Source organism: Rhinichthys klamathensis, unplaced genomic scaffold, assembly GCF_029890125.1.
Source record: "Rhinichthys klamathensis goyatoka isolate OS25496 unplaced genomic scaffold, OSU_Roscu_1.1 h1tg000579l_1, whole genome shotgun sequence".
NCBI classification, from domain to species: domain Eukaryota; kingdom Metazoa; phylum Chordata; class Actinopteri; order Cypriniformes; family Leuciscidae; genus Rhinichthys; species Rhinichthys klamathensis.
In genome coordinates, this window is record NW_026607043.1 from 1083617 (window position 1) to 1110459 (window position 26843).

General features: G+C 39.9%; 1 protein-coding gene across 1 annotated transcript in view; it reads left to right on the forward strand.

The window, feature by feature from the left end:
* Positions 1–23143, forward strand: part of rnf144ab (ring finger protein 144ab) — a 36735-nt gene extending 13592 nt beyond the window's left edge. The window contains exons 2-8 of the mRNA XM_056240123.1: positions 17455–17608; positions 18941–19045; positions 19178–19238; positions 19815–20025; positions 20834–20981; positions 21242–21331; positions 22759–23143. Coding sequence (XP_056096098.1) covers positions 17474–17608; positions 18941–19045; positions 19178–19238; positions 19815–20025; positions 20834–20981; positions 21242–21331; positions 22759–22890 — 882 coding nt within the window. The 5' untranslated portion in view covers positions 17455–17473 and the 3' untranslated portion in view covers positions 22891–23143. The remainder of the gene's footprint in view (positions 1–17454; positions 17609–18940; positions 19046–19177; positions 19239–19814; positions 20026–20833; positions 20982–21241; positions 21332–22758) is intronic.
* Positions 23144–26843: the final 3700 nt, after the last annotated feature.

Here is a 26843-nt window from a genome sequence, read left to right on the forward strand (position 1 = left end):
GCCAGTGGCGGCTCCTGCCAGCCAGCTGAAGATTGAACCCCCACTCGCCATTTGACTGGTTATATTGGGATAACAGTTCACAAAACAGCAATCATACTAAAGAACATTATTCATATCAACAGATTCATAATAAATGAGCTAGAAAGGGAGGAACACAAAACACAAAAACTGTCCAAAATCGATGGTTTCTGAAACTTGCCAAATAGACTACTATAGCCAGCCACTGTCAGCCACTGCACCTGTCAGTGTCAGACTGGCAACTGTCAGTGGCAGACTGGCAGCTGCCACAGTGAAACTGGCAGCTGCCAGTGGCAGACTGGCAGCTGCCAGCCAGCCACTGACAGGTCACGTGACCTGCCAGTGGCGGCTCCTGCCAGCCAGTTGAAGATTGAACCCCTACTGCGTCAGCGCCTCAACAGAACCCGCGAATGGAGATCTCTGCCGTCTCCCGGTCCGCGGCTCGAAGGCGGCAGACTGGGGAGAGGCAGGAGACACAAGGTCGTCGCTACGTGTAACGGCCAGCCTTGCACGAAGGATCTGATGGGAAGCTCCTCACAGGCGGGACATCCCGATCCCGATCCCTCGAGTGCCGCCTCTGCGTGGTCCCGACCCAGGCACAGCACACAAGTTGTGTGCGTCCGGGGATTCAATGGGTCCACCACACGGGCGACAAAGAGACATAATATAATCCACCGGAACGCGAGAGGGGAATTAAAACTCCTTAATATACTCCGCTCTGAATGCGTACATCAACGGTGAAAACAGACTCGAGTGAAGAAAAAAGATTCTGAGGTTTTTGGCGCCCGCCGTCACCTATATTGAGCAGTGTCAGCCAATCAGGTGATGGCGGGACCGCCATTGGCTATTTGCAAGCAAAAGAGTTATTCTATCAGACTTCATGATTCGAGGAAAATGGATTTCCCCATACGTAATGTCGAGAGACCGACTCGATAAGGGAACTCCTGTGCTGTCGTCATGACAGCGATTCACAAAACAACGTCACTCACGGCTTTTAGCTCAAAAGTGTGCAGATTTGGAGAAATATTTATATATTCTCAGTTTACATCAGATTTCTATTAACAGGAATAATATTTTATTGAATTGAATAGAATGGTATACTATATGAAGCCATACTATAGTAGCCTATGATGTGAGACAGAAATTTAAGTCATTAAATTCAAGTTCACGAAAACTTTTCCCTCCGCTGCGACTGTCAGTCATTCTCCATTCAGCATCAAACAGCGCGTCGCGTTCGGTTACAGATAACCCTCTCCAAGATGATTCAATGTTAATATTATTATACTTGATCTGTAGATAAAGCTCTATGGTTTTGCATAAAATGACTATCTTGCTGGACTGTATTGCTGTAACTTAATCATGTTACTTTCTATAGTGTGTCTGTTAGATCACAACACTGGAGCACTATAATTGTTCTTCACGCGCACAGTAACTGAAATTTAAAACTCTTAAAAGAAAAGGCTCAATAAACTATTGCATAGATAGATACTGTATAATACACTACGCATCGATATCGATATGTCTTTGTGCTTTGAACTTTTCAATGCGGACTCGACGCGCTGCGCGCTGTGACTGTGTTGTTTCAAGCGCATCATTCTGCGCTCGGGATGCGCATAAGCGCTTTGTGTCGCACTGTGTTGGATCCTTTCATAATCATATAATACTTTTGCGCAATGAAAGATTCTTAATAGCCTTTTTTGTTCTGTCCTATCTATCATATGTTGCTGCCTCATTAAACAGCTGTGATATACATTTAAAAAAATGTCTTAATTTTATAGTAGCCTAGACTATATATAAAATAATTGATCTTTCTGATTTTTATCTTGTTTTCATTCATGTATTTTACAACAATACAAAGAGCAATGTGTAACGTTTTACCAGATTTAGTGCTACACTTATTGTCTCTTATTTTTTCCCCCAGTAAATAATGTTTTTTTTTTTTCACTAAATGTTCAGATTTGATAAAATTATTGTACACTTGTGATTTTTCTAGACTAAATTTTACTGCTGAGTTATCCACTATCCACTTATAATAGAATTTTTGTCATGATTGGTTATGATCATATTTTTTTTATTTGTTGTTTTTCTTTATAATGAAGTTGTCTGTATTTCTTTATAATGAAGTTGTCTGTATTAAGTAGATTGTGTTTAACACACAAAAGAGTGATTATCAGTTCAACACAGTTATAGAAATTCTATTTGATTTTTTTTTTAACTGTGCTGGTATGCAAAAAAATGCATCTAAAAATTCATCAGATTGATGCTTTAAAATATGGAATATATAAAATTTTCTTATGGGGAGCATGCCCCCCGGACCCCCCTAGAGGGGTAATATCCTTCTCACCTTTTTCACCCCTAAACTGTTTTCATGCCTGATTATACATAAAATATTATATTTTCTGTCTGATTTTTTTTTATCTGAAGCCAAATCAGATCACAGAAGGTAAAACAATTATTTTTGATTTAAAAAAGTCATAATCCGTGTCTTATTCCAAATTAGGATGTTATGGTATCAATCTGAATGGGAAAACCATCGAATTGTACTCAATGGCCTTTGTGCCCTGTCATATGGCCGTGGTGCCCCTAAAAAAAAGAAAAGGTGGAGGCCAAATGGCCTTGCCCCTAAAATTACATAATTCCCACCCTGGTTGGGGGGAAAAAAGCTTATTTTTGACATAGCAGCAACACACTTCATCTTCTCAAGCACAGCTCAACCAGGTCTCTGCCCCCTTTTTTGTGTATTCCGTTGATCGGGATTATTTAAATGAGTAACATTGTGATTTCATAAGATCCGGAAAAATCGCGTTGTAGTCCAAACGAGCCGTTTGTTGTAGTTCTTGAAAAGGGGATTCTGTAAAATAAAATATCTCCCTTTTGAGTGAACTTTGAGCTTTGTAACATTGCAGATCTTTTTTATGCTCTAACAGCAACATTACACAATAGCTAAAGTTGGAAAAAGTGGAAAAGCATAATGGGACCCCTTTAGAAATGTCAGGTTAAACAAGAGTCTCACGGTACTGATCCACTTGTCCGTGCGACACTTCAGTCGCGCCGCACTCCACTTTATTCCTATGGGTGACGTCACGCGACTTTAACGCGCCCGCAAAGCATCCCGGGAAGGCGGCGCTTCATTTGGAAAAATGCTGCGCGTCAAAAAGCTGGCCGACGCCCAGCTTTATGCAAATGAATCCGTCAAACGCGACGCGTCTATCCAATAGAAGTAGTCTCTCGAAGGGCCTTTGTTCTAGACTGGCCGCTGGGTCAAAACCACGCCCATAGCGGTAAACTTGAGGAACGCGGATCAACTTACAAATGTGGAGAGGGTGCGACACCACGCTTCAGTCGTGTCGCAAAAGTTGATCAGTACCGTTACTGTGCCGTCGGTGAGAGCGTCAAAGTGGCCGGAATTCATTCATTTTCAATGTGAGCCGGCGGCGAGAAGGGGCTCGTCTTTGACGGTCAGGGCATAGAGCTTCACAGTCCCGCCCACAGCCCGAGAGAGCTTTGGTGCCGGAAGTAAATTTCCCATTCATTTCTCCCATTGACGTTTTGGAAAATCCGTATCTAAAGAGTTTTAGAGCATGTCTGAGGATAACCAGCTACGGCTGAACTCATAAGCATACAACATATCATTTCGAGTGAAAAAACGAAGAGAAAATCCAAAAAAAGTCAAAGGTACAAGACTGTGTACATATTTTCATTTCCGAGCGAAGGAACTACTCATCCCATAAACCACCGCCCCTCACTGACTACGTTTACATGCAGCCAATAACCCGTTCAAAACCGGGATATTAGCAATAACCCGGTCGCGCACAGCCATGTAAACACCGGCAAAAACCCGAATATGCTCATATCCCGGATTTTAAAAACCGGGATATGATTCCTGGGGTACCCCTTTTCTAACCCGAATTTTTGGTCATGTAAACGCGCATCGGCATATCCCCATAGTGATTTGTGTTCTGCGCATGTTCTATTCGCAAGGAATCTTGGTCTTTTGAGTAGAGGAACTTCTCGGCGCATACAAAAACCCGCGTGCAGTACACCGGAAGTAAACATGGCGAGACGCAGCACAGCATACTTTTGGAGCGAGGTCAGTACCAGCACCAAAGCGCAAACAAAGGCGATCGTTATCTGCCCTGAACTATTCATTATCTGCGTGCTGCTGCTATTGTTGTTGTCTTTGGATACAGGAAGAAGAATCGGAAATGACGCATAGTGCGTCTTAAGGTTGTCCGTACGTCTTGACGCTAACCGCTAACATCCAATGGCGCAGGCGCCTCTGACGTGCGACCAATGAACTAGACCTACATCATTACACGATCTTCAGTCTTCACGGACCTTCGCGGGGTTTAACCAGACACGTTACACGACTGGGATTGTTCAGGATTGTGGGTAATGAAGTACTTATCCAATACATCGCGAATAAAAGGCAATTATCTTAAAACAAGGTTAGTGCCCCATGAACTTTTGGCGTTTATATGAGCATAACAATCACTTAGTACAGCCGTAGCTGGTTTTAAGTAGGGATGTTCCGATCACGCGATCGGAAATCGGGCCCGATCACTTGGTTTCAGACTCGATCGGAATCGGACGTTACCTCCCGATCAGGACTCGGATATATGTAAATTAGGGGTGTAACGGTACATGTATTCGTAATTATTGAACCGTTTCGGTACGAGGCTTCCGGTTCGGTACGCATACAAACCGAACGATTCCTTGGACCATTTTTCCTGCAGACAAAATCTGCGCTGGCGCGATCACCACAACGTTGCGCAACATCAAATGGCAAACGTAATGAAAGCGGAACGAAACTGCGCTTCTCATTATAGGCCTATTGTGCTTAACGGACCATTATCAGTTCGGACCAGCAACATCTGTCCAGCGCGAGATCAAGCGACACTGTGCTAAGAGATCCAGTGAAGAAAACATTTGAATTCGCCACTGAAGTAATAACATCGCTGCGAGATCTAGTGAGAAGCATTCAAATTTCTCCGTTATTAATAGAATCTCTATTAGATCAAACAGCGCTGACGTGGGAACCAGGAGAAACATTGTGCCGTGAATGAACATGGATTTAATGTTGCACTTCAAAACTCAAATATTATATAAATATATATTTAAATGTTATTTTTAATGTGATTACCAAAACATTATTTGTTCATCCTTCAAAGATTACCCCCATTTATAAACCTGAAACTTTCAAGATGTAGTAACTCAAACTCAAAACTTATTTAAAAATAGTTTTTCTTTTAATAAATGGGAAATTTCTCTGGCATTTCTTTCTTTTTGCTGTATCGTATCGAACCGAACCGCACGTTTTGTGAACTGTTACACCCCTAATGTATAGCCTATATACACTCACCGGCCACTTTATTAGGTACACCTGTCCAACTGCTCGTTAACACTTAATTTCTAAGCAGCCAATCACATGGCGGCAACTCAGTGCATTTAGGCATGTAGACATGGTCAAGACAATCTCCTGCAGTTCAAACCGAGCATCAGTATGGGGAAGAAAGGTGATTTGAGTGACTTTGAACGTGGCATGATTGTTGGTGCCAGAAGGGCTGGTCTGAGTATTTCAGAAACTGCTAATCTACTGGGATTTTCACGCACAACCATCTCTAGGGTTTACAGAGAATGGTCCGAAAAAGAAAAAACATCCAGTGAGCGGCAGTTCTGTGGGCGGAAATGCCTTGTTGATGCCAGAGGTCAGAGGAGAATGGCCAGACTGGTTCGAGCTGATAGAAGGGCAACAGTGACTCAAATAACCACCCGTTACAACCAAGGTGGGCAGAAGAGCATCCCTGAACGCACAGTACGTCGAACTTTGAGGCAGATGGGCTACAACAGCAGAAGACCCCACCGGGTACCACTCATCTCCACTACAAATAGGAAAAAGAGGCTACAATTTGCAAGAGCTCACCAAAATTGGACAGTTGAAGACTGGAAAAATGTTGCCTGGTCTGATGAGTCTCGATTTCTGTTGAGACATTCAGATGGTAGAGTCAGAATTTGGCGTAAACAGAATGAGAACATGGATCCATCATGCCTTGTTACCACTGAGCAGGCTGGTGGTGGTGGTGTAATGGTGTGGGGGATGTTTTCTTGGCACACTTTAGGCCCCTTAGTGCCAATTGGGCATCGTTTAAATGCCACGGCCTACCTGAGCATTGTTTCTGACCATGTCCATCCCTTTATGGCCACCATGTACCCATCCTCTGATGGCTACTTCCAGCAGGATAATGCACCATGGCACAAAGCTCGAATCATTTCAAATTGGTTTTCTTGAACATGACAATGAGTTCACTGTACTAAAATGGCCTCCACAGTCACCAGATCTCAATCCAATAGAGCATCTTTGGGATGTGGTGGAACGGGAGATTCGCATCATGGATGTGCAGCCGACAAATCTGCGGCAACTGTGTGATGCCATCATGTCAATATGGACCAAACTCCCTGAGGAATGCTTCCAGCACCTTGTTGAATCTATGCCACGAAGAATTGAGGCAGTTCTGAAGGCAAAAGGGGGTCCAACCCGTTACTAGCATGGGGTACCTAATAAAGTGGCCGGTGAGTGTATATTCTCATTATTTTTTTATACACTTTTAAAACATTTTTATTTTTTGTTTACATGCCTGCCGGGTATTTTAAGTTGAGTTGCTATTTGTTTTTATATTAGACTTTTTCTATATTTACTGTTGCACTAAAGTCCAAAAGTGAAGATTTTATGTTATTTATTACTTGATTGTTCAAGCTACCTCACAGAAGTGCTCTGTTTGTTAACAGAGTTGTTGAATGTTAAAATAAGGTGAATTAAATAAAAAATAAGGAACATCCTAGATCTGTTTTTTCTCTCTTCTTTATTCTTTTTTTATGTATTAGGCTATATAAGTATCGGATCGGGACTCGGTATCGGTAAATACTCAATCAAATGACTCTGGCTTATACCCCAACTGTTAATGGAGAAATTGTATTGATTTTTACTTCCGGCACCGGCTGTGGGCGGGACTGTGATGCTCTATTGAGGAGAGTTGAAGTCAGGTCAACTTTATAGTAATGAGCTATGACGCGGTTCGGCGGCAACCAATAGGAATGTAGAAGTCCTCCGAAACCCTGACCCTAGAGGAAAGAGAAGATGCCATGGCCAAGCACAGTCAGGCAGAGGACACAGCACACACACACAGTCAGCAGTGTGAGGCGAACCAGCTGAGTGAGACCTAGAGTCAGTCCAGCGTTCAGGGACAGACAGGAGTAAGCCCAAGTCCGTCCAGCGCTCAGGGACAGACAGGAGTAAGCCCGAGCCAGTCCAGCGTTCAGGGACAGACGGGAGTAAGCCAGAGCCAGTCCAGCGTTCAGGGACAGACAGAAGTAAGCCCGAAGCCAGTTCAGCGTTCAGGGACAGACAGGAGTAAGCCCGAAGCCAGTCCACCGTTCAGGAACAGATAGAAGTAAGCCCGAAGCCTGTCCAGCGTTCAGGGACAGACAGGAGTAAGCCCGAGCCAGTCCAGCTATCAGGGACAGACAGGGCACTTATTCAGGAGAAGGAGAGCGCACAGCAGCACAGAGTTTGATGAGAGGATGCTAACAGCTTTTGAGGCTGTTAGTAGGAGAGCTAGTGGAAAGTGACAGTTTATTTTTTAAAAGCCTCCTGGAGGACTTTATGACGCTGTCATTGAGGACCAGGCAGGACTTGAAATTCCAAATTCACACACGAGTGTATGAAGCAAAATGTCTGGAGGCTGAACACAATGAATAATGCTCGTGGACCTCCTCAGGAAGTTGTGCAGGACACAGGTAGCCTTCACACAGGTGTCCACGTTGGTAGGGCAGATCTCAATGACTCCTCTGTACATACTCCACTGAGCTGTGAGAATACGAGAATACCAAAGGTATTCTCAACAATCAGCCTTGCCCGTGATGGCCTGTAGTTGAAAACTCTGTGCCTGCCGGAGAGATTGTGTCCTGGGAAAGGCCGCATGAGGTCTCGGAGTAGAAAGGCCTCATCTGACACAAACACGTGTGGCTGTGGTCCCAAATGCACTGCACCTGGCAGCAGAGCATCCTGTGGCAGGCCAAGGGTCCCATCTCAGAGTGCCTGGCCGAAGGTGGAGTTAGCCAGCGCACCACCATCGCTCGTCCTCCCGTAGCTGCCGATATCCACTACCCAGAAGCAGTACTTGGCATCTACCACTGCCAGGAGCATAACCGAGTAAGTCCCCTTGTAGTTGAAAAACAGGGACCCCGAGTTGTCAGGGGCCCTGATCACAACATGTTTGCAATCGATGGACCCAAGGCAGTTGGGGAAGTTTCCCTGATGGAGGAAGTAATTGGTGATGCTTCGCCAGTCCTCAATGGGGGGGACTGGCATGACCTCCTGCACCAAGGTCTCCCATATTGCCCTGGCCCTCTCCAACAATCCCTGCCACGGTGCTCACTCCCACACGATAGCTGAATAAGAATTACTTGGGCAAAATGAACAAACAAAGAATCTGTGGTGAACAGAAGCTAAGTACATTTACTGTAGCGTACTTGCATACAAATTTGAGGTACTTGAGTTTTTCTTTTTTTTAATGCTACTTCTCTATTCTACTTCTACGCAACTGCATTTTCAGAGGGAAATATAGTACTTTTTACTTAATTTTTTCCTCCTCAACAAACTTCCTCCAGCTCCAACAGTAAAATCCTTCTTTTAAATTAATGCATGAGTAATAATAATCTAATGATATAATAGTATAATAGTCACAGTTCACTTTTAATCCTTCAAGTCAATTTTCCCAATTATACTTCAATTTAAGGGATACTTCACCTCTGGAAAGATGAATGTGTATTTAAAATGGGTCATTTATGTAGAAGAAATGTGAAATTATTTTTGAATTTGGAGCTTTTCTAGACTGAGAAAAGCCAGAAAATGTAATTGGCTTATGTGGATGAAAGACAACAACTCCCAGAATGCACTTGCTTCGCTGACCTAGGAGGTCACGCCTACCGGTAACAGAGCGCAGTAGTTAAACAACAAGTCTAGGCTACTAGTGAGTGTCCGTGATGAGTCTGCCCGAAAATGTCGCCATTCTACAGTCGCCATTCATTATGTTTACTGTGGCGAGCAGGACGAGGCTAGGGCCGCGGGAGAACAGCGCGAGGCCGGTGGCGTGATTACTGATGAGCGACACCTGTGAGACGCACCGGTCTCGTATCTCTCACGGAGGAGCGGGAATTTTCTTAGCAATGTTAAAACGCACATCAACCGATTGCACATCAACCAACTTGTTTAGCGTTCATGTAAACACTACATTCAGATTCACCAATCGGAATGAATTCAGTTAGATTGAAACAAAAGGTGTGCATGTAAACAATGAATGACGACTGCAGAAAGCAAAAGCTGAATCCCGGACATCGACGGCCGGACATGTCCGGGAAAAAGAGGATGGTAACCCCTATTACTCAGCTTTCTTCACAGAACAAGAGCCTGCTAGCTTAGCTTCCAAAAAAAGATGGCTGACACTGTGTACATTGTGTGAGGTAGATCCCAGCCTCTATGGGCGGGTTGAGAACATGCGGAACAGCTCCTTCTACTGGCTGTAGTCTTTAGCCTCTGGCCAAAAAATCCTCTGATGGCGCAAAATGACGATTTTTGCGTCATTGGAGGATTTTTTCCAGACAAAAAATACATGAATCTCTCGTCTCGGGGGATATGAGGTTGGAAAGCATGGTAATTCGAAAATACTACAGGTTTTCTACTGATACAAAGCTTAATGCTAAATCCTGAAGTATCCCTTTAAGTAATGTTTATACCTGATTATACTTAAAGGTGCAATAGGTGATTGTCTACAAAAACATTTGTTGTTATGCTGGTTGAAAGTCTCTTCATATCCTGATAGCAATCATGTTAAGCGGTCTAAATGTATTTTTTTTATAAATGTATATCGTCTGTGGAAGGCATAGGACCATAAAATGTACATTAAATCCGGTCCGAATGACATGACAGCATGTGTTCCCTGTCAGTCAATGTGTGTTTGCACACCACTGCGCAGGCTGTTCACGCAGATATCATTCGTCATAAGCGTGTTTCACATACAAACAGCTACAACCTAACTTTCCTTCTGAACCAACAAGTGGCACTGGCAAAGGATCTACGATCTATCTATCTTCATCGGATTCAAGCATGCTCTCATCGTGGAAACCCTGTCATGCAAGTAATCTTACACACTGACACATTTTGGTAGCTACACAACCGAAAAACTTGCTGCATCTAATTACTTTTTTTACAAGTTGTTTGCCTTAGTTATTGTAGTACTGTTACTCGCTGTACTGTAAAGTTTTCTCACCAGTGAATGACACATGATATAATCCAATAACGTTGTCTCTAGTCGACTTGCTTCTGGGCTGTGCACGTTCATGTGTTTTGGAAGAGGCGTGGCTTTGGACGGCGATATGATGGGAGGGTGGGATCGTATGCTTTCAATGATAGCAGGCTAAAGTTAGCATTTCCCAGATGACCTATTGCACCTTTAAGTAACATTTTTAATATAGGACTTTATATTTATCAGAGTATTTTTACAGTGTGGTATTAGTACTTTTTACTTTATTAAAGGTGCTCTATATGTAACTTTTCGACTAAAATGAATCCTTTTTTTATTGCCTGTGTGTGAAGGGGTTGTAATCACACATTAAAATCATCCACTTGTCGAGTTTTGCTATTACCTCTGAAGGCCAGTATTCCTATTTCTATGTGAAGTCTGCGGGTCGGATTTACCGCGAAATCCAACGGATGTGACGTGCATGCGCGCTCCCGAGCCTCTCTCCTTATATACAGTCTATTGTAGACGGTCAGGGAGTTACGTCCGGTTAAAGGCGCACGTTTTTCGGCTTATATCTCAGTCAATCTTTGATCAATATTCCCAAGACTCTAATCGTTCGTAGTGCTGGACGGGGCCTTTCGAACGAGCCTACCCCCGAGGTCCAACTCGCCCGGCTCCCCGAGTTATAGCCGTTCGAAATCGGGGGTCCCAGCGAACGGCGATCCGGTAGGGGGCATCCCCGAGGCCCGCCACTCTAGCGTTCGGGCAAGGGTTCCCCTGGGACCTCCTCCCCCGAATTTGAGCTCTCTGGGTCTTTGCGTTTCAGAGATACGAGCGATTTTCTTCTGAGATCGTGACGTCACCGGCGTCCGCAATTTTGCAGCGCGCCCGATGGTTTTCTGCTAATATCTCCACGAAAACACCACCAAAAACTATGGAACTTATATGGTTCTTTTCAGCTCGACTAGATGGTCCCAACGAGCTCAGTGCTCGCCGAATCCGTCAAGTATTCGCCGAGATATTTGCGTAATAGACGGTATTGTCTATGAGTTCGAGCACGAGCGCTCTTGTAAAATTTGGTTGCAATCTGAAACATCACCACTAGAGGCCGCTAAAAGTTACGTAGAGCCCCTTTAAGTAAAGGATTTTAAAGGAGAACTCCGGCGCAAAATGAACCTTTGGTCTAATTACACATTGTTACCTAGTCAACCGTTATAGATCGTAGATCGACTGGTAAAGGCTGTATTTCAAGATGGTAAAGGCTGGTAAAGGCTGTATTTCAAAGATGGCTCCTGCCTGTATACGCGAAGTTGACTGCATGTATTAAATATCTTCTTATTAAACTGTCTGGACACTGACAAAGTTCTCAATGCTTCGGTTTGAAGGTAGGGACCCTCATTATGCTACCGTGTTAGTGTGGGGCTATTTTGAGCCTTGTTAGTGGTATTAACAAGCGATTTTTATTTGTCATTGATCTATGCCCAATATACTAGCGTTATACTAGCTTTATAGGCTAAACTGTTTTTAGAGATAAAACTATTTACATTCGATAATCATGAAAACAAATCTCAGATAACGGTTGACTAGGTAACAATGTGTAATTAGACCAAAGGTTCATTTTGCGCCGGAGTTCTCCTTTAATACTTCGTCCACAACTGCAACAAAATATACAACATTGGACTATATTACCAATTGGTAAATGGTAATTTAACAACCAATTTCCAACCCATTGAAAATACAAAACGAAATTACAACTTAAATTAAAACATAAAGAAATAAAAAATCCTGAACTCACCGTAGACAAATTGCGAGGTGCTCAGCCGCATTAATAGCGTGCCTATTGTTGGTGTCCTACCTTGCAATTCGCGGCCCTACTTTTGACAACATTTTTGTGCTAGAACACTTGTTTTTCAGCAGGAATGCAATTAATTTGCTCAAAACAACACCGGTTTGACCAATTGCATTAAGGCTACACTTCAACCAGGACAGTTATTGAAATGTAGGCTGCACTCAAATTATGTTAATGTTAATTATAGACCAAGGCTAGTAAACGTGCAACGTATCCTATAAACTGCATGTTGAAATTAGACTAGCACTTAACCATGAACACAAAAGCCACACCACACAAATGGCTTTTAATTTGTTTATTTCATTAGCAAACATGTAACTTTGTATGCTTGTTTGCTTTGCGACCCCTTTAAATAAAGATTACAAGACCGAACATTCGATCTACGCCAGAGAGTCCACGAATCTTTCTACAGCGTTGTTGGCAGGGCGGCGAGATATAAAGTCAGAATAGGCTTTATGCACAGCTTCACTACTTCCTGAACTTCAGCCAGCCCTTTGTTTCCTGTCTGTCATTATTGGACAAACTGATTAATCCAGGTGTGCCTGATTATTGTTACTGAGGCCAGGCACACCTGAATTAATCAGTTTGTCCAATAATGACAGACAGGAAACAAAGGGCTGGCTGAAGTTCAGGAAGTAGTGAAGCTGTGCATAAAGCCTATTGCGAGATATAAAGTCAGAATTGCGAGATATAAAGTCAGAATTGCGAGATATAAAGTCAGAATTGAATTGCGAGATACTGTATAAAGTCAGAATTGCGAGAGAAAAAACAAACAATTCTTAGTTTATATCAATAAACAATAGTTTATATTTCACAATTCTGACTTTATAACACGCAATTGCGTATTATGAAGTCATAATTGTGATATATATACATGCAATTCTGAGAGAAAGTCAGGATTTCAAGTATATTTTCACAATTGCGAGTTTATATCTCATAATTCTGACTTTACAACACGCAATTGTGACTTTATATCCTGCAATTGCGACTTTATATCTCTCTCTCTCTGTCTGTCTTTCTCTTAGCAACATTAAGGTCTGACTAGCACAGTTATATGCTTATGTATTCACATACTCCTCCTTTATGTAATCCAATTAAGCAATTAGGTTGTTCAGGGATTTCAGTGTTGCTGACACAAATCCGAAGACCTACCAAAGGCGTCTCTGTATGTTTGTTCTGAGCCCATTTAGACTAATTTAAAGTGCTGCTGTAAATGGTTTTAACACTTTTTAAAAGTTTGATGCAGAAGCAGATATGTAGAGGAACAGTGAGTTAGTGTAAAGATGTGCTTTTGAATACTGATACTTTGAATTTGTCTTTACATTGTCTTCATTTATGGAAGAAAATTTATTTTGATGTTTCCACCAAAGGTCTTGACTATAGCCAAACTGTTTCTAGACCGGTCATAAGAGACAGAGCGACAATGGAGAGAACAGCTTAATTTGGCTTCAACCTAGATAAATTAAAAATAGATATTATGTAAGACCTTTATCAGTTATATAATTTTACTTATACTTGTGCTACAAGCTCAAGTTGAAAGTTATCTTGTCTCCAATGCTTTTTGCAAAACTGAGCAATGCTCAGTTTCTTTATTAAAGTGATCTGTGGGCACTTTGAAATGTGCATACACAACAAGAAAATGTGCTTTAGAGCTATTTACCTCCTTCAGCAGATAGAGAAGTTCAATTACAGTGCCAGGCTGTTGGACACTCTCCATCTTCGTCTTGGACCATTTGAGGGATTCAATGTGCCAGACTGATGTGTGTGACCCAACTTTATAGGATATTTCCATTCCTGGCCCATTTCCATGGAGGAAAAGCTCAAGATGTGGTTAGTTGTTGTCTAGATGAATGAACAATGGAGGTTTATAGGCCTTCTTTCATGCCTGTGATTTCCCCTTCGATTTTGGAAAAACTCTGGGTGCGGTGGACATCTTTGTTTTTTAGTAATTTATTCCTTTTCAAAATTACCTTGTTCTAGTTGTTTGTATTTGAGTCTATTTTTGAACTAGAGTGCTTTTTCAGAGGCCTATTGTTTATATTGTATTATATTATAGTATTTTATTATATATTTCTGCATTATTTGCAAAAATTACCTTTTTAAACTTGCATGAACAACTTGTCTACCATGGGTCGTAAAACTAAATGAAAAAAATAGGTGTACAATACTGACTCATTTTGGCACTTGATATTGTGTGGGATTCGTGGGAACAGGAAATTTTGACTGACTCATGCAAATGCAAACTAAAACTGTTTTATCCGAGTGACAGGTTGCTGGAGAAGAGGGATTGAAACTTGTCTGGCCATTGGACACTTATTATATAATAGTGTTCCTGATGACATTTGATGTATTATGCCTATACTGTTTGACTATGGCCACGATTTTAATGTTTGAGACATTTTTGTAATCTTGACAATTTTATTTTGTTGCATACTCTGCAGTCTTTTATCACTTTCCTTCACACCAACGGGGTTTTACTGCATCTGTGATGATGAATCAGAAAGGTTGGGTTGCAGTCCTACAGTGTGATGAAGAACAACTTAACTGGTGATGTTTGATGCAGTGTGTTTAGGCCTCGTTTACACTGTAGGTCTTGATGCCCAATTCTGATTTGTTGCCTATATCCGATTTTTTTTTTACCGTCCGTTTACACGTTCTTTAAATTGTGACCCATATCCGAGTCATGTGTTTACACTTGACTGAAACATCGCGCATGTTTAAAGGGGTCTTCTTGCTCAGATGGACGAACGCGCAGCGAGATCTTAGGACTGGTGGGAACATACAACACGATCTCATAAAAGTGAGTATCTATAGCACAAATTTTATTTCTCATGCCATTTATACGCCAAAAATAGTTTTACGCCAAAAAAATATTTTTGGCGTAAATGGCAAGTGAAAAAATATCGTGCAATAAACGCACTGAGATCGTGGCGGGCTTTAACGAGGAGCAGTGTGTCCGAAATTTTAGGATGAGCAAGCCAACCTTTGATATCTTGTGTCAACGTGTGTCCACATTCCTCTCCTACGACGACACAATGTTTCGTCGGGCCATCCGTCCATCCGCAGATGCGCGTCGGGGTTTCTCTCGTCATTAAACCGCGGAGACGCAGCCTAATGCCTCGGAAAATCCGATCTGCCTGTTTACATCACAGTCGCATTGGCACATATCTGATTTACATCTGATTTACATCTGATTTATTTCCACATATGAACGAGGCCTGAAACCGATCTCGAAATATCCGAATGCATGCGTTTTTTTCCTGTTTACACTGTCATAGAACACATCCGATCTGTGTCGCATACGAGTAAAAAATCGGAATTGGGTCACATTTCACTGACAGTGTAAACGAGGCCGAGAGAAATCGGTAACGCTTCCTTTTACAGTCCTGTTACCCATGTACATACTATGTACTTATTATAGTAATTACAATCACTGGGTAATAACTAGGTAGCCTACTAACCCTGAACCTACCCCTAACCCATGTGCTTATTAGCCAGTACTTTCTAGGTAAGTACACACAAGTACTGTACTGTAAAAGGAAGCGTTACCGAGAAATCTTGCATTCCCTTCACATTATCAACCTTGGCTCCTTCGAACTAAAGAAAAAGCAGTCCATGATAGATTTCAGACACTGCACAACATTTTATTTTCTTCATTTGTACAGAACCATTTCAATTTGAGGATTTCATAAAGTGCAGTGATTTATGGTGTCATTGTCATTGTTCTCATAAGATGTGCATCATACAGTCACTGCCTTGACTTCTACCCAAGATCTCAAGGCAGGCGACCTGAAAAGCAATGATCATAAAGGACAGAATAATCTCACCGTGTACACGTGGCTTTACATATGAAATGACTGAGAGTTAGTGTCTGGTTAAGGCTGTGTGGGTGTGCTGACGGAGGTGAGAGGCCCAAACGGAGAGACGCACAGCCTGCTGAGAGCCGTTTGTTGTTTGGGCTGTCGACTATTCCCGCCACCACGAACACAATGAGATCCTGCAGGCGCAAGCACATGAGTCTCCATCTGTCTCCACCTACACAGATATCTGCTGTGGGGAAGCGCACTAGTCCATCTCAATGTTCCTCAGTTAATTATTTCAGCTCATGATGGCGTGTACCGCTCAGTGAGGTACAGTGAACCACATTACTTTTAGTAACTTCAGGTGCAAAAAGTTTTGCTGTGCCATATTGGGAAGGAGCGTTTGAAAGTTTACACATACAGTAGCCTTATAAATGATATGTGTGTGTTATGCGGAGGTCTGTTTGTTTTTAGCAGGCTGCGCCGTGTTGCATACTCTCTGAGGGAGTCTGTTCTGTAGGGTTCTCCAGTGGAGACAGTCATTAGTTTTCTTTGGGTTGCCTGGCAGCAGTACTGAGGGATATTGACATACTTGCCATTGACTGATTGGACAAGCTCTCAGCAAACAGCAGAAGCTCTCGGGAGGAAAACTATGTGGCAGACAGACCAAGCATTTTAATGGATAATAATGAGATCCCCTAAATCTTTGTATCTATGGTCCAAGGTACCTTTTTACCCATTAAGTTTAAAATATTGTCTTTTATATGGAAACACATTATCAGTACCATTATCAGTACCTTTTGGCCTATATTAGAGACCTATATTGGAATTTTTTATTAATCAATATTGTGTATTTAATTGTGCCTGCTAATTTCCATTATTTATTTTTACATTTAGATTACCATTGTTGTCATCTAATGCTCACTTAAAGTTAATCTTTGAAAGCACTGCTAAAAGTAATCTTTAGCTTATACATTTTTTTTCTTACTGTACATTATAATGTTTTGATCATGGTTATTGTTAACTGAAACTAAAACAATTTTAATTGCTTTTGGTAAGTGAAATAAAGCTAAAATAAAATTTAATTGTTAGATGGAAAAATATTAAAATTAACTGAATTATCTTGCTTTGGCAACTAGCTGACGTAAGTTTAGGTGAAACTAAAACTAAATAAATTAAATAGAAATAATAAAAGTAATATAAACAAAAACTAAAAAAATCTGAAAAAAGCACAACATTAGTAACACTCAAATTAAAACTGAAAATATAAAAAAAGCTAATTCTAAATATGAATACTGTAATAGTATATAAATTATACTAAAATCATATTATGCTAGTTATACAAAAAAAAAAACAATGGCAGTGCCTAAATTCACTTGTTGCATTTAAAATCAATTATAATTTGTAGTGTTTTGTTTTTAATCTTTATATAGATACAATATGGCATTTATTAACTGTTTTTAAGACATGCTTTCTCTCTGTCTTTTAGTGTCCCAGGTTGGCGCACCATGAGCAGCTCTCGCTACGAACCCAGCTGGGATGTGGACCTGGCGCCGCTTCTGTCCTGTAAACTGTGCCTGGGAGAGTTTCCCTTGGAACAGATGACCACCATCTCCCAGTGCCAGTGCATATTTTGCAGTCTGGTAAGGACTGTGTCTTCAGTGGCCACTCCTGTGTGTTTTTCAGCAATGTGCCAACTAGTGTTCCAAAACAAATTGTAATGCAGTCTCTTTACATGTGAGAATACAGCAGTAATGTAACTGCATTAAGCTGGTGCTCATATGCCCCTAATTCTTGTGACGTGTCGGATGGATGGAAAGAAGTTGTATTTGCCATGCTAATAAAGATTTTTGAAGCTTGATATGTTCTCTACACGCAGCTCTTGAATGTTGTCTCAGCAGAATGCTGTGATGGTCTGATGCAGTGGCGGAGCCAGGGGGTGGCCAGGGGTGGCCATGGCCACCCTTGGCTTAAGCTTGGCCACCCCTTTGGCCACCCCTCTCACAACTGCTGTTTCTGTCTCGCTCTTATTTTTTACAAGAATTTTGTTTTTAAAACACAGAACCGTCGCTTTAAGACCACAAAAAACGTGAGACTTTTCAGACGCGCACTCCAACTTCACCTCAGCGCCAGGCGCAAGTCAAACGAGTGCGGAAATACCGAATGAGCTTGAGCAGTGATCGGAGCATAGTAGCCTATTCGATGTTCCTCAACTGGGGGGTTGCGAGACCGTTTTGAGTGAGTCGCATATGTCCAGTCAAAGAAACAACAACGTAATTCTCTTTCTATTTCGTAATTCTATTTATGTGCTGTTTACTTCCGCCTTGTTCACATTCTTGCACATAGGGATTCAAAAGAGATGTTTCCCCCCCTTTTTAATTTAGGTATGATAGAACGGTTTAGATTCTTTATTTTGACAACTAATATAGAAAGTTGAAGAGTTAATTGATTATATCAAATTCAATGAAGGTTAAATAATCTTCGAACCACAGTAGTTATCTGCATGTCTCATCCATGAAGGTGCAACAATGTTGGGGGTTTTGAGAACCAGAACCAAGCTAACTGAGCAAGTTGAACTTTAGCTATAGTGTGTGTACTCTTTATTAATATGCCTGGAGGTGGTAATAATAATAAAAAAGATCAAATTCACTCAGTATTCTATGATTCCTAATAGGCTACTATCTCAATTACAATTAAGTACAAATGAACTGTATTCAGTTGTGTTGGAAGCCACTAAAACAGTCCAATACATTATTTAAACTAATTTTTATCTTAAAATAATTAAGATTTAAATGCCACCCCAGACTGTTTGCTGGCCCTTGCCTGGCCACCCCTATGAAAAAATCCTGGCTCCGCCACTGGTCTGATGTTGGCTTGACTACAATGAACAGAGTGTTTGTGGGTGGAAACATAACCACAGGCAGTTGTCTCATCATTTTTTCAAAGATGAAAAATAAGAAATCTGTCTCTTACAGTGTTTGAAGCAATATGTTGAACTGCTCATTAAAGAGGGCCTCGAACCGGCTATTAGCTGTCCAGACTCTGCCTGCCCGAAACGGGGACATTTGCTAGAAAATGAGGTAAGCTCTCTTAAAATTTGTCATTTTTGTCAGAGACTATAAAGACTTTAGAAGTTTTAAAGTATTAAGACAGTCACTCTTCCTCTGTCATTTGATCCTGTCTTGCTCATATACTCTGTTTCTCTGCTGTAGATTGAGTGTATGGTGGCTGCAGAGATCATGCAACGTTATAAGAGACTCCAGTTTGAGCGAGGTGAGTTTCCCTGAGAGATGCATAATGAAATAAATAAATTATTGATGTCGAGTCGATAATTCTAACTTGTTTTCTTCGCTGCGCAGCTTAAATGTCAGACAGACTTGAGTAATTGTCCTTTAAATGCTCTTTTATTGCGGCCGGGAGTTCTCGAGAGAATCTCCCAAAAAGAAGCAATAAGCATGGCCGGTGGATCTCAGACAAATCCCATTGAGAATCCTGCCAGCAAACACAAATACAACAGTTTTTATAGAAAAGGAGAATGGGCCAAAATGACATGATGCATTACATAATTTCCCTACAATTTGATTGGTTCTTTATTACTTCATAATCATAAGGTTTCAAACCTATACTGTCTAGTTTCATTTCCCAAACTATGTTATTTATACACACAACAGGGGTATGGCAACATAGGCCTACAACATTCAAAAACACAGAACAGTACATGGTGTTTCAAAGTGTTAAATAAGCATGTAAAATAAGGTTAGATGTTAGAAACATGGTTAGTTTAATATACAGTCTAAAATTTCCATGACCAGTCATCATTTCAAGCATGCTGTTTGTTTTTCCTTACAGAGGTGCTTCTGGATCCTTGTCGGACCTGGTGCCCGTCGTCCTCATGCCAAACGGTGTGCCAGCTGAATGAAGCAGAGGTGCAGTTGCCGCAGCCGGTGCAATGCCCTCAGTGCAGTCTGCGTTTCTGCTCTGCCTGCAGGGCGGACTGCCACACTGGCCAGGCATGTCAGGAGAGCCTGCCAATTACCACCTTCCTGCCTGGGGAAAACGGGTAAAACCTCAGCATCAAATCATGTAGCATTCACAGCAGAGATTTTGCTTCTGTGGGTGTACCCCATTATGTACAGATAATAATAATTATCCTATATTCCCCCTTATTTAAGTTTCTTGACCTATTTAAAGTTCCTTTTGTTTTACATCACTGCATCTGGTATTAATTTTAGTAACAATTCTGTTTAGAGTCCGTTTGATTTAAAAAAAAAACACTGTAGAAACAATAATAAAAAAGATGCATCAAAATTGACAGTAAATACATTTATATTGTTACAAAATATTTATTTTTCAAATAATGCTGTTCTTTTGAACTTTCTACTCAAAGAATCCCCAAAAAAATGAATCCTAAAAAATATAATGCAGCACAACTGTTTTCACAATTGATAAGAAGAAATGTTATTTGAACAGCAAATCAGCATATTAAAATGATTTCTGAAGGATCATGAGACACTGAAGACTGTACTGATCCTGAAAATTCAGCTTTGCCATCACAGGAATAAGTTAAATTTTAAAATGTATTAAAATATATTTTTTTTAAACAGTCCCTTTTAACTGTAATAATATTTCACTATTACAGTTTTGACTTTATTTTGATCAAATATATGCAGCCTTGGCGAGCATAAGAGACTAAAATCCAACTCCGAAAACTGTAGTGTTTATATATAACCTTGAAACATGTTAGCAAGTTTAGGTTTGATTTATAATCAGACTTCATAACATTAGCAATATGTGTCTCTCAGACCCTAAACAGAACATGACGCTCAACATCTGTTCTGTTCTGTTCCATGTTCATCTCCCCGCTTCAGTTTCAACATCAAGAGCCTGGAGGACGAGGCTCCGATCAAACGCTGTCCTAAATGTAAAGTGTACATTGAGAGAGATGAAGGCTGTGCCCAGATGATGTGTAAGAACTGCAAGCATGCCTTCTGCTGGTACTGCCTGGAGTCATTGGATGTAAGTTGTGCATATGACATGTTTAACTTATTATTATTTTATTATTAGACATAATTAGTATAGACATTTTTTGGCCTCTTTGAAATAATAATGTACCATAAAGGTAGAACTCCCATAGGAATGTCTTATTAAATGTGTTCTTGCTCCACTACAGTCATGCTTGGTTAGACCAATATATTGTGGGAGTTTTAAAGTGCTGCTTCTCCATGTAACTCTTTTTTAACTTTATTGACACTAACATCTTTCCTTCACTTCCTCAGGATGACTTCTTACTGATCCACTATGATAAAGGTCCGTGCCGGAACAAACTGGGACATTCCAGAGCCTCCGTCATCTGGCATCGGACGCAGGTATGTACCACATGAGCGCATATCCCTCCAGATCTGAAATGCTAAAGACAAGCTGGCCTACACAGTTCACCTTAAATAACCCTCCAATTTTGTAAAAGTAACAGAGCATGATCTATCAGTCTGTAGTAGGATGTGTTCATTTTTTTTTAAGAGTGGCTTATGTCTTTACTGTGCAAGGAGAGATTAGAGATACTTTCTTGTATTTGAAATGGAGAAAGTGAGAGGTGGGTGATTCTCAAATGCACAACAGGAGTCAGTAATGCCTATTTAAACCTGCCTAAATGTGTGTATGCATATGATGCGTCTCTTTATCTAGCAGTAGATGTTTAAAAGGGACTCCCCCTCATCTAATGCTGTAAGTTAATATTTCAGACATTTGATGTAGAGGGAACCACATTGTCTCTTAATACTTTGTCAACTCAAATCATCAGTTTGATAATTCAGCACTTATCTCAAAACTAATGGGCTATTCCATCAATTAAAAATAGGTACATTTTAGACTTAGGTCATTGTTTTATATATACAATGTATACTGATTAAATGTTTGGGATCAGTTAGTTAGTTTTTTTCTGAAAGAAGTATTTTATGCTGTTTTAAGTATTAAAATACTGTACAAAATAATATTGTGTAGTATTATTATTATTTAAAATAAGTTTTCAATTTTATACAGTATATATTTTAAATGTAATTTATTCCTGTGATGGCAAAACTGAATTTTCAGCCTCATTACTTCAGTCTTTAGTGTCACATGATCCGTCAGAAATCATTCTAATATATTGATTTGGTGCTCAAGAAACATTTATTATTATTATCAATATTAAAAACAGTTGTGCTGCTAAATATTTTTGTGCAAACCGTTTTTTTTTTTTTTTCTTTTTTTCACTTTTCAGGATTCTTCTTTGATTAATAGAATTTATAGCAGTAATTTAAAAAAGATATCCTCTGTAACATTATTAATGCCCCATGGTCACTTCCAATCAATTTTAAAGCATCCTTGCTTAAAGTATTAATATATCAATAAATTATATACTTTTGTTTTGTTTGAGGACACAATATCAATACGTTTTTTTTTTAAAAAGCCAAGTTTTTTGCATGTTTGCTTGTTGATATTCCATTTTATTTAGACAGTTCTTTAACGTTTTCAGAACTGGAACGTTTTTACTTTCTTGATGCTCCCAAAATTAAATAGAAGCTTTTTTCAGGAAAAAAACTAGATCAGTGCCAGTAACATAGAATAAACACCAAGATATGATTACCAAGAGCCATTACTGCCCTCCCGTGGCAGATTGCCTTCTGGTTTGACATGTAAGAGCATCACGGTCCAATATCTGTTTCAGTTTATAATCAACAGGAATGTGCACACATTATTTTATTTATTTTTTTCCTCCTTTTTTTTTTCATTGTGATCTTTTCACTTCTGTGATCAGGTTGTTGGGATCTTTGCTGGCTTCGGTCTGCTCTTGCTAGTGGCCTCCCCTTTCCTTTTGCTGGCTACTCCATTCGTCCTCTGCTGCAAATGCAAGTGTAAACGTGGCGACGACGACCCTCTTCCTACCTAGAGCTCAGTTTCGGCTTCAGGAGGCGACTTGCATCTCGTTTGGATCAACTGTGATCCCGTCTCACCTGATTCTCCTGAGCACACTTTGCAGGGGCATTGGTGAAAGACTTGTCTGTCCGTGAGACTGCACATCTCAGTTGCATTCAAATGTTGACTTGCATTGAAAGGTGTAATGGAGGAGCAGAGAAGGTGATTGGATAAGCCATCGGAGTTAAACACATCTGTAATGTTTGGAAGCAAGCACTTTTGTTTCCTGTATGACATACAGCTGTTCTTTTGTTTCACACGGTCGTGTACTCTATCGTTTCTTCACTTTATGTGGTATTATGGTTAACTAAGCTTTTTTATGATGTTGTTTAACCCGGGATATAACAAAAGACAAATTCTGTTGATTACAGACTTGACAGGAATACACTTCTTAGCACTGCTTTCATTCTTATAGCATAGTCACATAACCTCTATTTCTGCCAGTTTTTCTAGTCTATTTGCAAAAGCATGCTGGAGGCAGAGGATGCTACTTCCTGCAGAAGCTCTAATGAGCCTCAGCCTGCCACTTGCTTCTGTCTGCTTCCTGTACACTCTTTCTTAGGACAGCAAAACCTCGTTCTTCCATTTGAGTTTACTCAGATACTGCACACACACACCCCAGACGTAGCAGACGTGCCACCTGATGCCTTCTCAAAGCTTGTAGGCTTGGGTGTTGCTGAAATATTTCTTATCCTCCTGGTATCGGAGAGTTGGGCAAATATCAATCACTGTTTATAACCGAGCTATCACAAACGTATCATTAAAGCAAGCTAATATTATTATGTTATCTACATGCATTTTGTTGATTATGACATATTTTGGCTTAACCCAGAAGGGTCTTATCCACAACCTGTTGAAGATCCAAATACACCCTGCATTACCATGTGCCTGCCAATTTAGGTCAAAGTAATCAGGCCAGTGAGGCTTAACTTCTTACTTTTCAGGTCACTCTAGAGTTGCGGATTTAATTAATTAATTTTTTTGGAGTAATACTATTGGGAACAATTTGCCAAATGTGATGTGTAAGCCCATGTGTTCACTGTCTAGCACATTAATGATTGGTTGATTACTAGGGAACACCTACTGTTGTTTTTGTTCTTGTTCAGTTAAATATGCCTTTAATTTTTTTCTATGTTTTGTAAACTTTTTTTTTTAAAGTGTTAAAACACTTTTTGTAGCTAACTGTATATACTGTGTATTCATATGTTTTTCATGTTTAAATATATTATGCTGCAGTGCACTTGGTTGGCTTTTCTTTCACAATAGAACAGTTAAACTTACCTTTAGGCAGAACAACATAAAGTTGTACCTTTTGAATGCTGTACTTAAAAAAAAAAAAAATTTGAATGTTGAATCTCATTTAATACCCAACTAACTTATAACTAGTACTTATAACTAATTTGTTACAAATTATGTTAAAGTCCTCCTGCTTTTTTAGTTCAATACATGAAGATGCTGTAATCTGAATAGTTAAATATTCTGTCATAATTGTACATTATCTGCTACTAAAGCCATGTTAGACAGTCCAATTTCTTCCATTTATTTTTGTAATATAATTTTAATATTTTGGCTCATCTCCATACTGCAATGTTAGTTAAGTGAGAACAACAATAGTTAACTGATTCATCAAGAACATTTGTGGTGGTGGAATCCATATGTAGCACACGTTTTTTTTTTGTGTGTTTTTTTTAGTTTGAGGAATGAGCATGTCATAGGCATTGGCTTCTCAAAAAATTTAATTTTCATGTTGAGAGCTTTTCAAATTTGTAATAGCCTAGTTAACACTATTATAATATTCTAAACCACGGCTAAAATGGAATCCTGTTATCTTGTTTCACATTTCTCACTGCTCATACTTTACATGGGGTTAACAATTAATTTGCATATTTGCATTGTCATTGATTGGACAAATGCAAAAAGTGGACTAGAGTCTCTAGCATTGCTCATGCTCGATTTATATTATATTGCCCCTTTTTAAGACTATAAAGGTAAGAAAAAAGAGTTAACTCATAAGCGAGTTTTCTGTCACCATTTGCAAAATTTCCCCTTAAAGTCCCCATGAAATCAAAAAATGAGTTTGATGTCTCGCTGCACCTCAGCTTCTGTCAGTCAAATGCTCTAGAATCTAAAGCGCCCCGCCCCCTACACTATAAATGGACACTGAAGCTGTAGCTACAATCAGTCACTTGTTCACACATTTACTATTTTTTTTACATGGTGAATGGCACATAGTGCACAATATAGGGGATGGAGAACGATTCAGACAATGCTCCGGTCCAGAGACACGATAGACAGAGCGGATAATATGCGCAAGTCAGCGCAGACCAGAAAACATATCTGACCCATTTGAATTCTACACAAAATGCTATATTTTAAAGCGATATGGAGGAGATTAGGAGGAAACTGCGGCTTTATCGTGCTCAACGGTTCTGGCCGAGCTGTGATTTAAAGAGCATATTGCAGGTTAAAAAAAAAATTCTAAATTAATATAACCTTGTATGAAAATACCATATGAAAAGGTAATGCAGGATTTAAAATGTTTTAAAACGACATAAGGGCACAAATTTAGTAGATAAAGTGACTGCTCGTAAAAAACGTTTTTTTTTTCAACATCGCGTCATTTTACGTCACCAGAGGGAGGGAGCATCAGCAGCGCAGATAGGTTTGTATTCAGTACAAACGGGTAAATTTGCTTTTTTATACTCAGAATGACAATTTGGAATGTAAAGAACAACATATTATACAGTTATTTGTTTTATTAGGAAAATACCATATACATAAAAAGAATTGGGCTTTTTTTCACGTTTTATAAATGACTTCACATTATATGTACATCTTTTGGAACAAACAAAAATAAAAAAGCAATGAAAACATGTAATGCTTTGAAAGCACTGGATTTTATTCAAAACTTTTTTTGTATTTTTTATTTCCTGGCAGCTAATGTTAATGTGATATTGTGAATATGTAAAACCTCTTGTTCTTGTGGCATCGAATTAAAAAAAAAAGTCAGTAAGAGCGGTCGTGAATCAGTGTTTTCGGTAGTTTTTGTATTTTAATTTATCATCGTCATCATGGTAAATTATTGTGTTTGTGGAGGTTGCAAAAACTCCGGCCTGTCAGGACATCGAGTCAGGTTTCATAACAAGAAAAGGGACGGTGCTGTATATCTTTTGTGCCTGTGTGCGGTTTGTGCAGCTGTAAAGACAGGATTTCTCTTCCGCATCGGCTTCGAAAAACGCGATCGTGTGTAGCGTAAACCAGATCTGAGGAACAAAAACGTGTATATCAGGAATAAAAATATCTATCTGTCTCTCGATGAGAAACCGCTAAGTTATATCACGTAACGTTAGTCTGGACGGATATTAATGAACATGACATACGCGTCTGATCAATAGTTTATTCTGTTATTGGTAAATTCCAATACTAGATGACCAATAATAGCTTTGCTATTAACTGATATACGATGGTAATAATCGATATACACCTCACATTTCACCAAACAGAATGATCGATGCACTATTAACTATTACACTATTAATTAAAACTCACAGTGAACAGCATTAAATATAAAAACACATATGCCTTACCTTTTTGTTGCAGTGCAGTTTTTAATGCAGTGGTATAATGTTTTGCCGACAACACTACAGTCCTCATTTTTTTATTGCTGCTTCCATTCTCCTGATTGCTATTATTTCATTTCTTCGTTAAAAAAAACATCCAGGGAAGATTAAATAGGCCTGTTCTTTTAATGTTTACTCAGTATCTGACAGCTAGGCTAATCAAAAATATGCGCGATTAAGTGATGCAATAAACTGCGGCTGCGCAAACTCACTCCACACAAGTTTTTATATAATACTTTTGCAATAATGTGTCTCCTCTGACCGTTGTTCTGTCTAACATTAATCCTGGCCTGTCCATGCTCTCTCG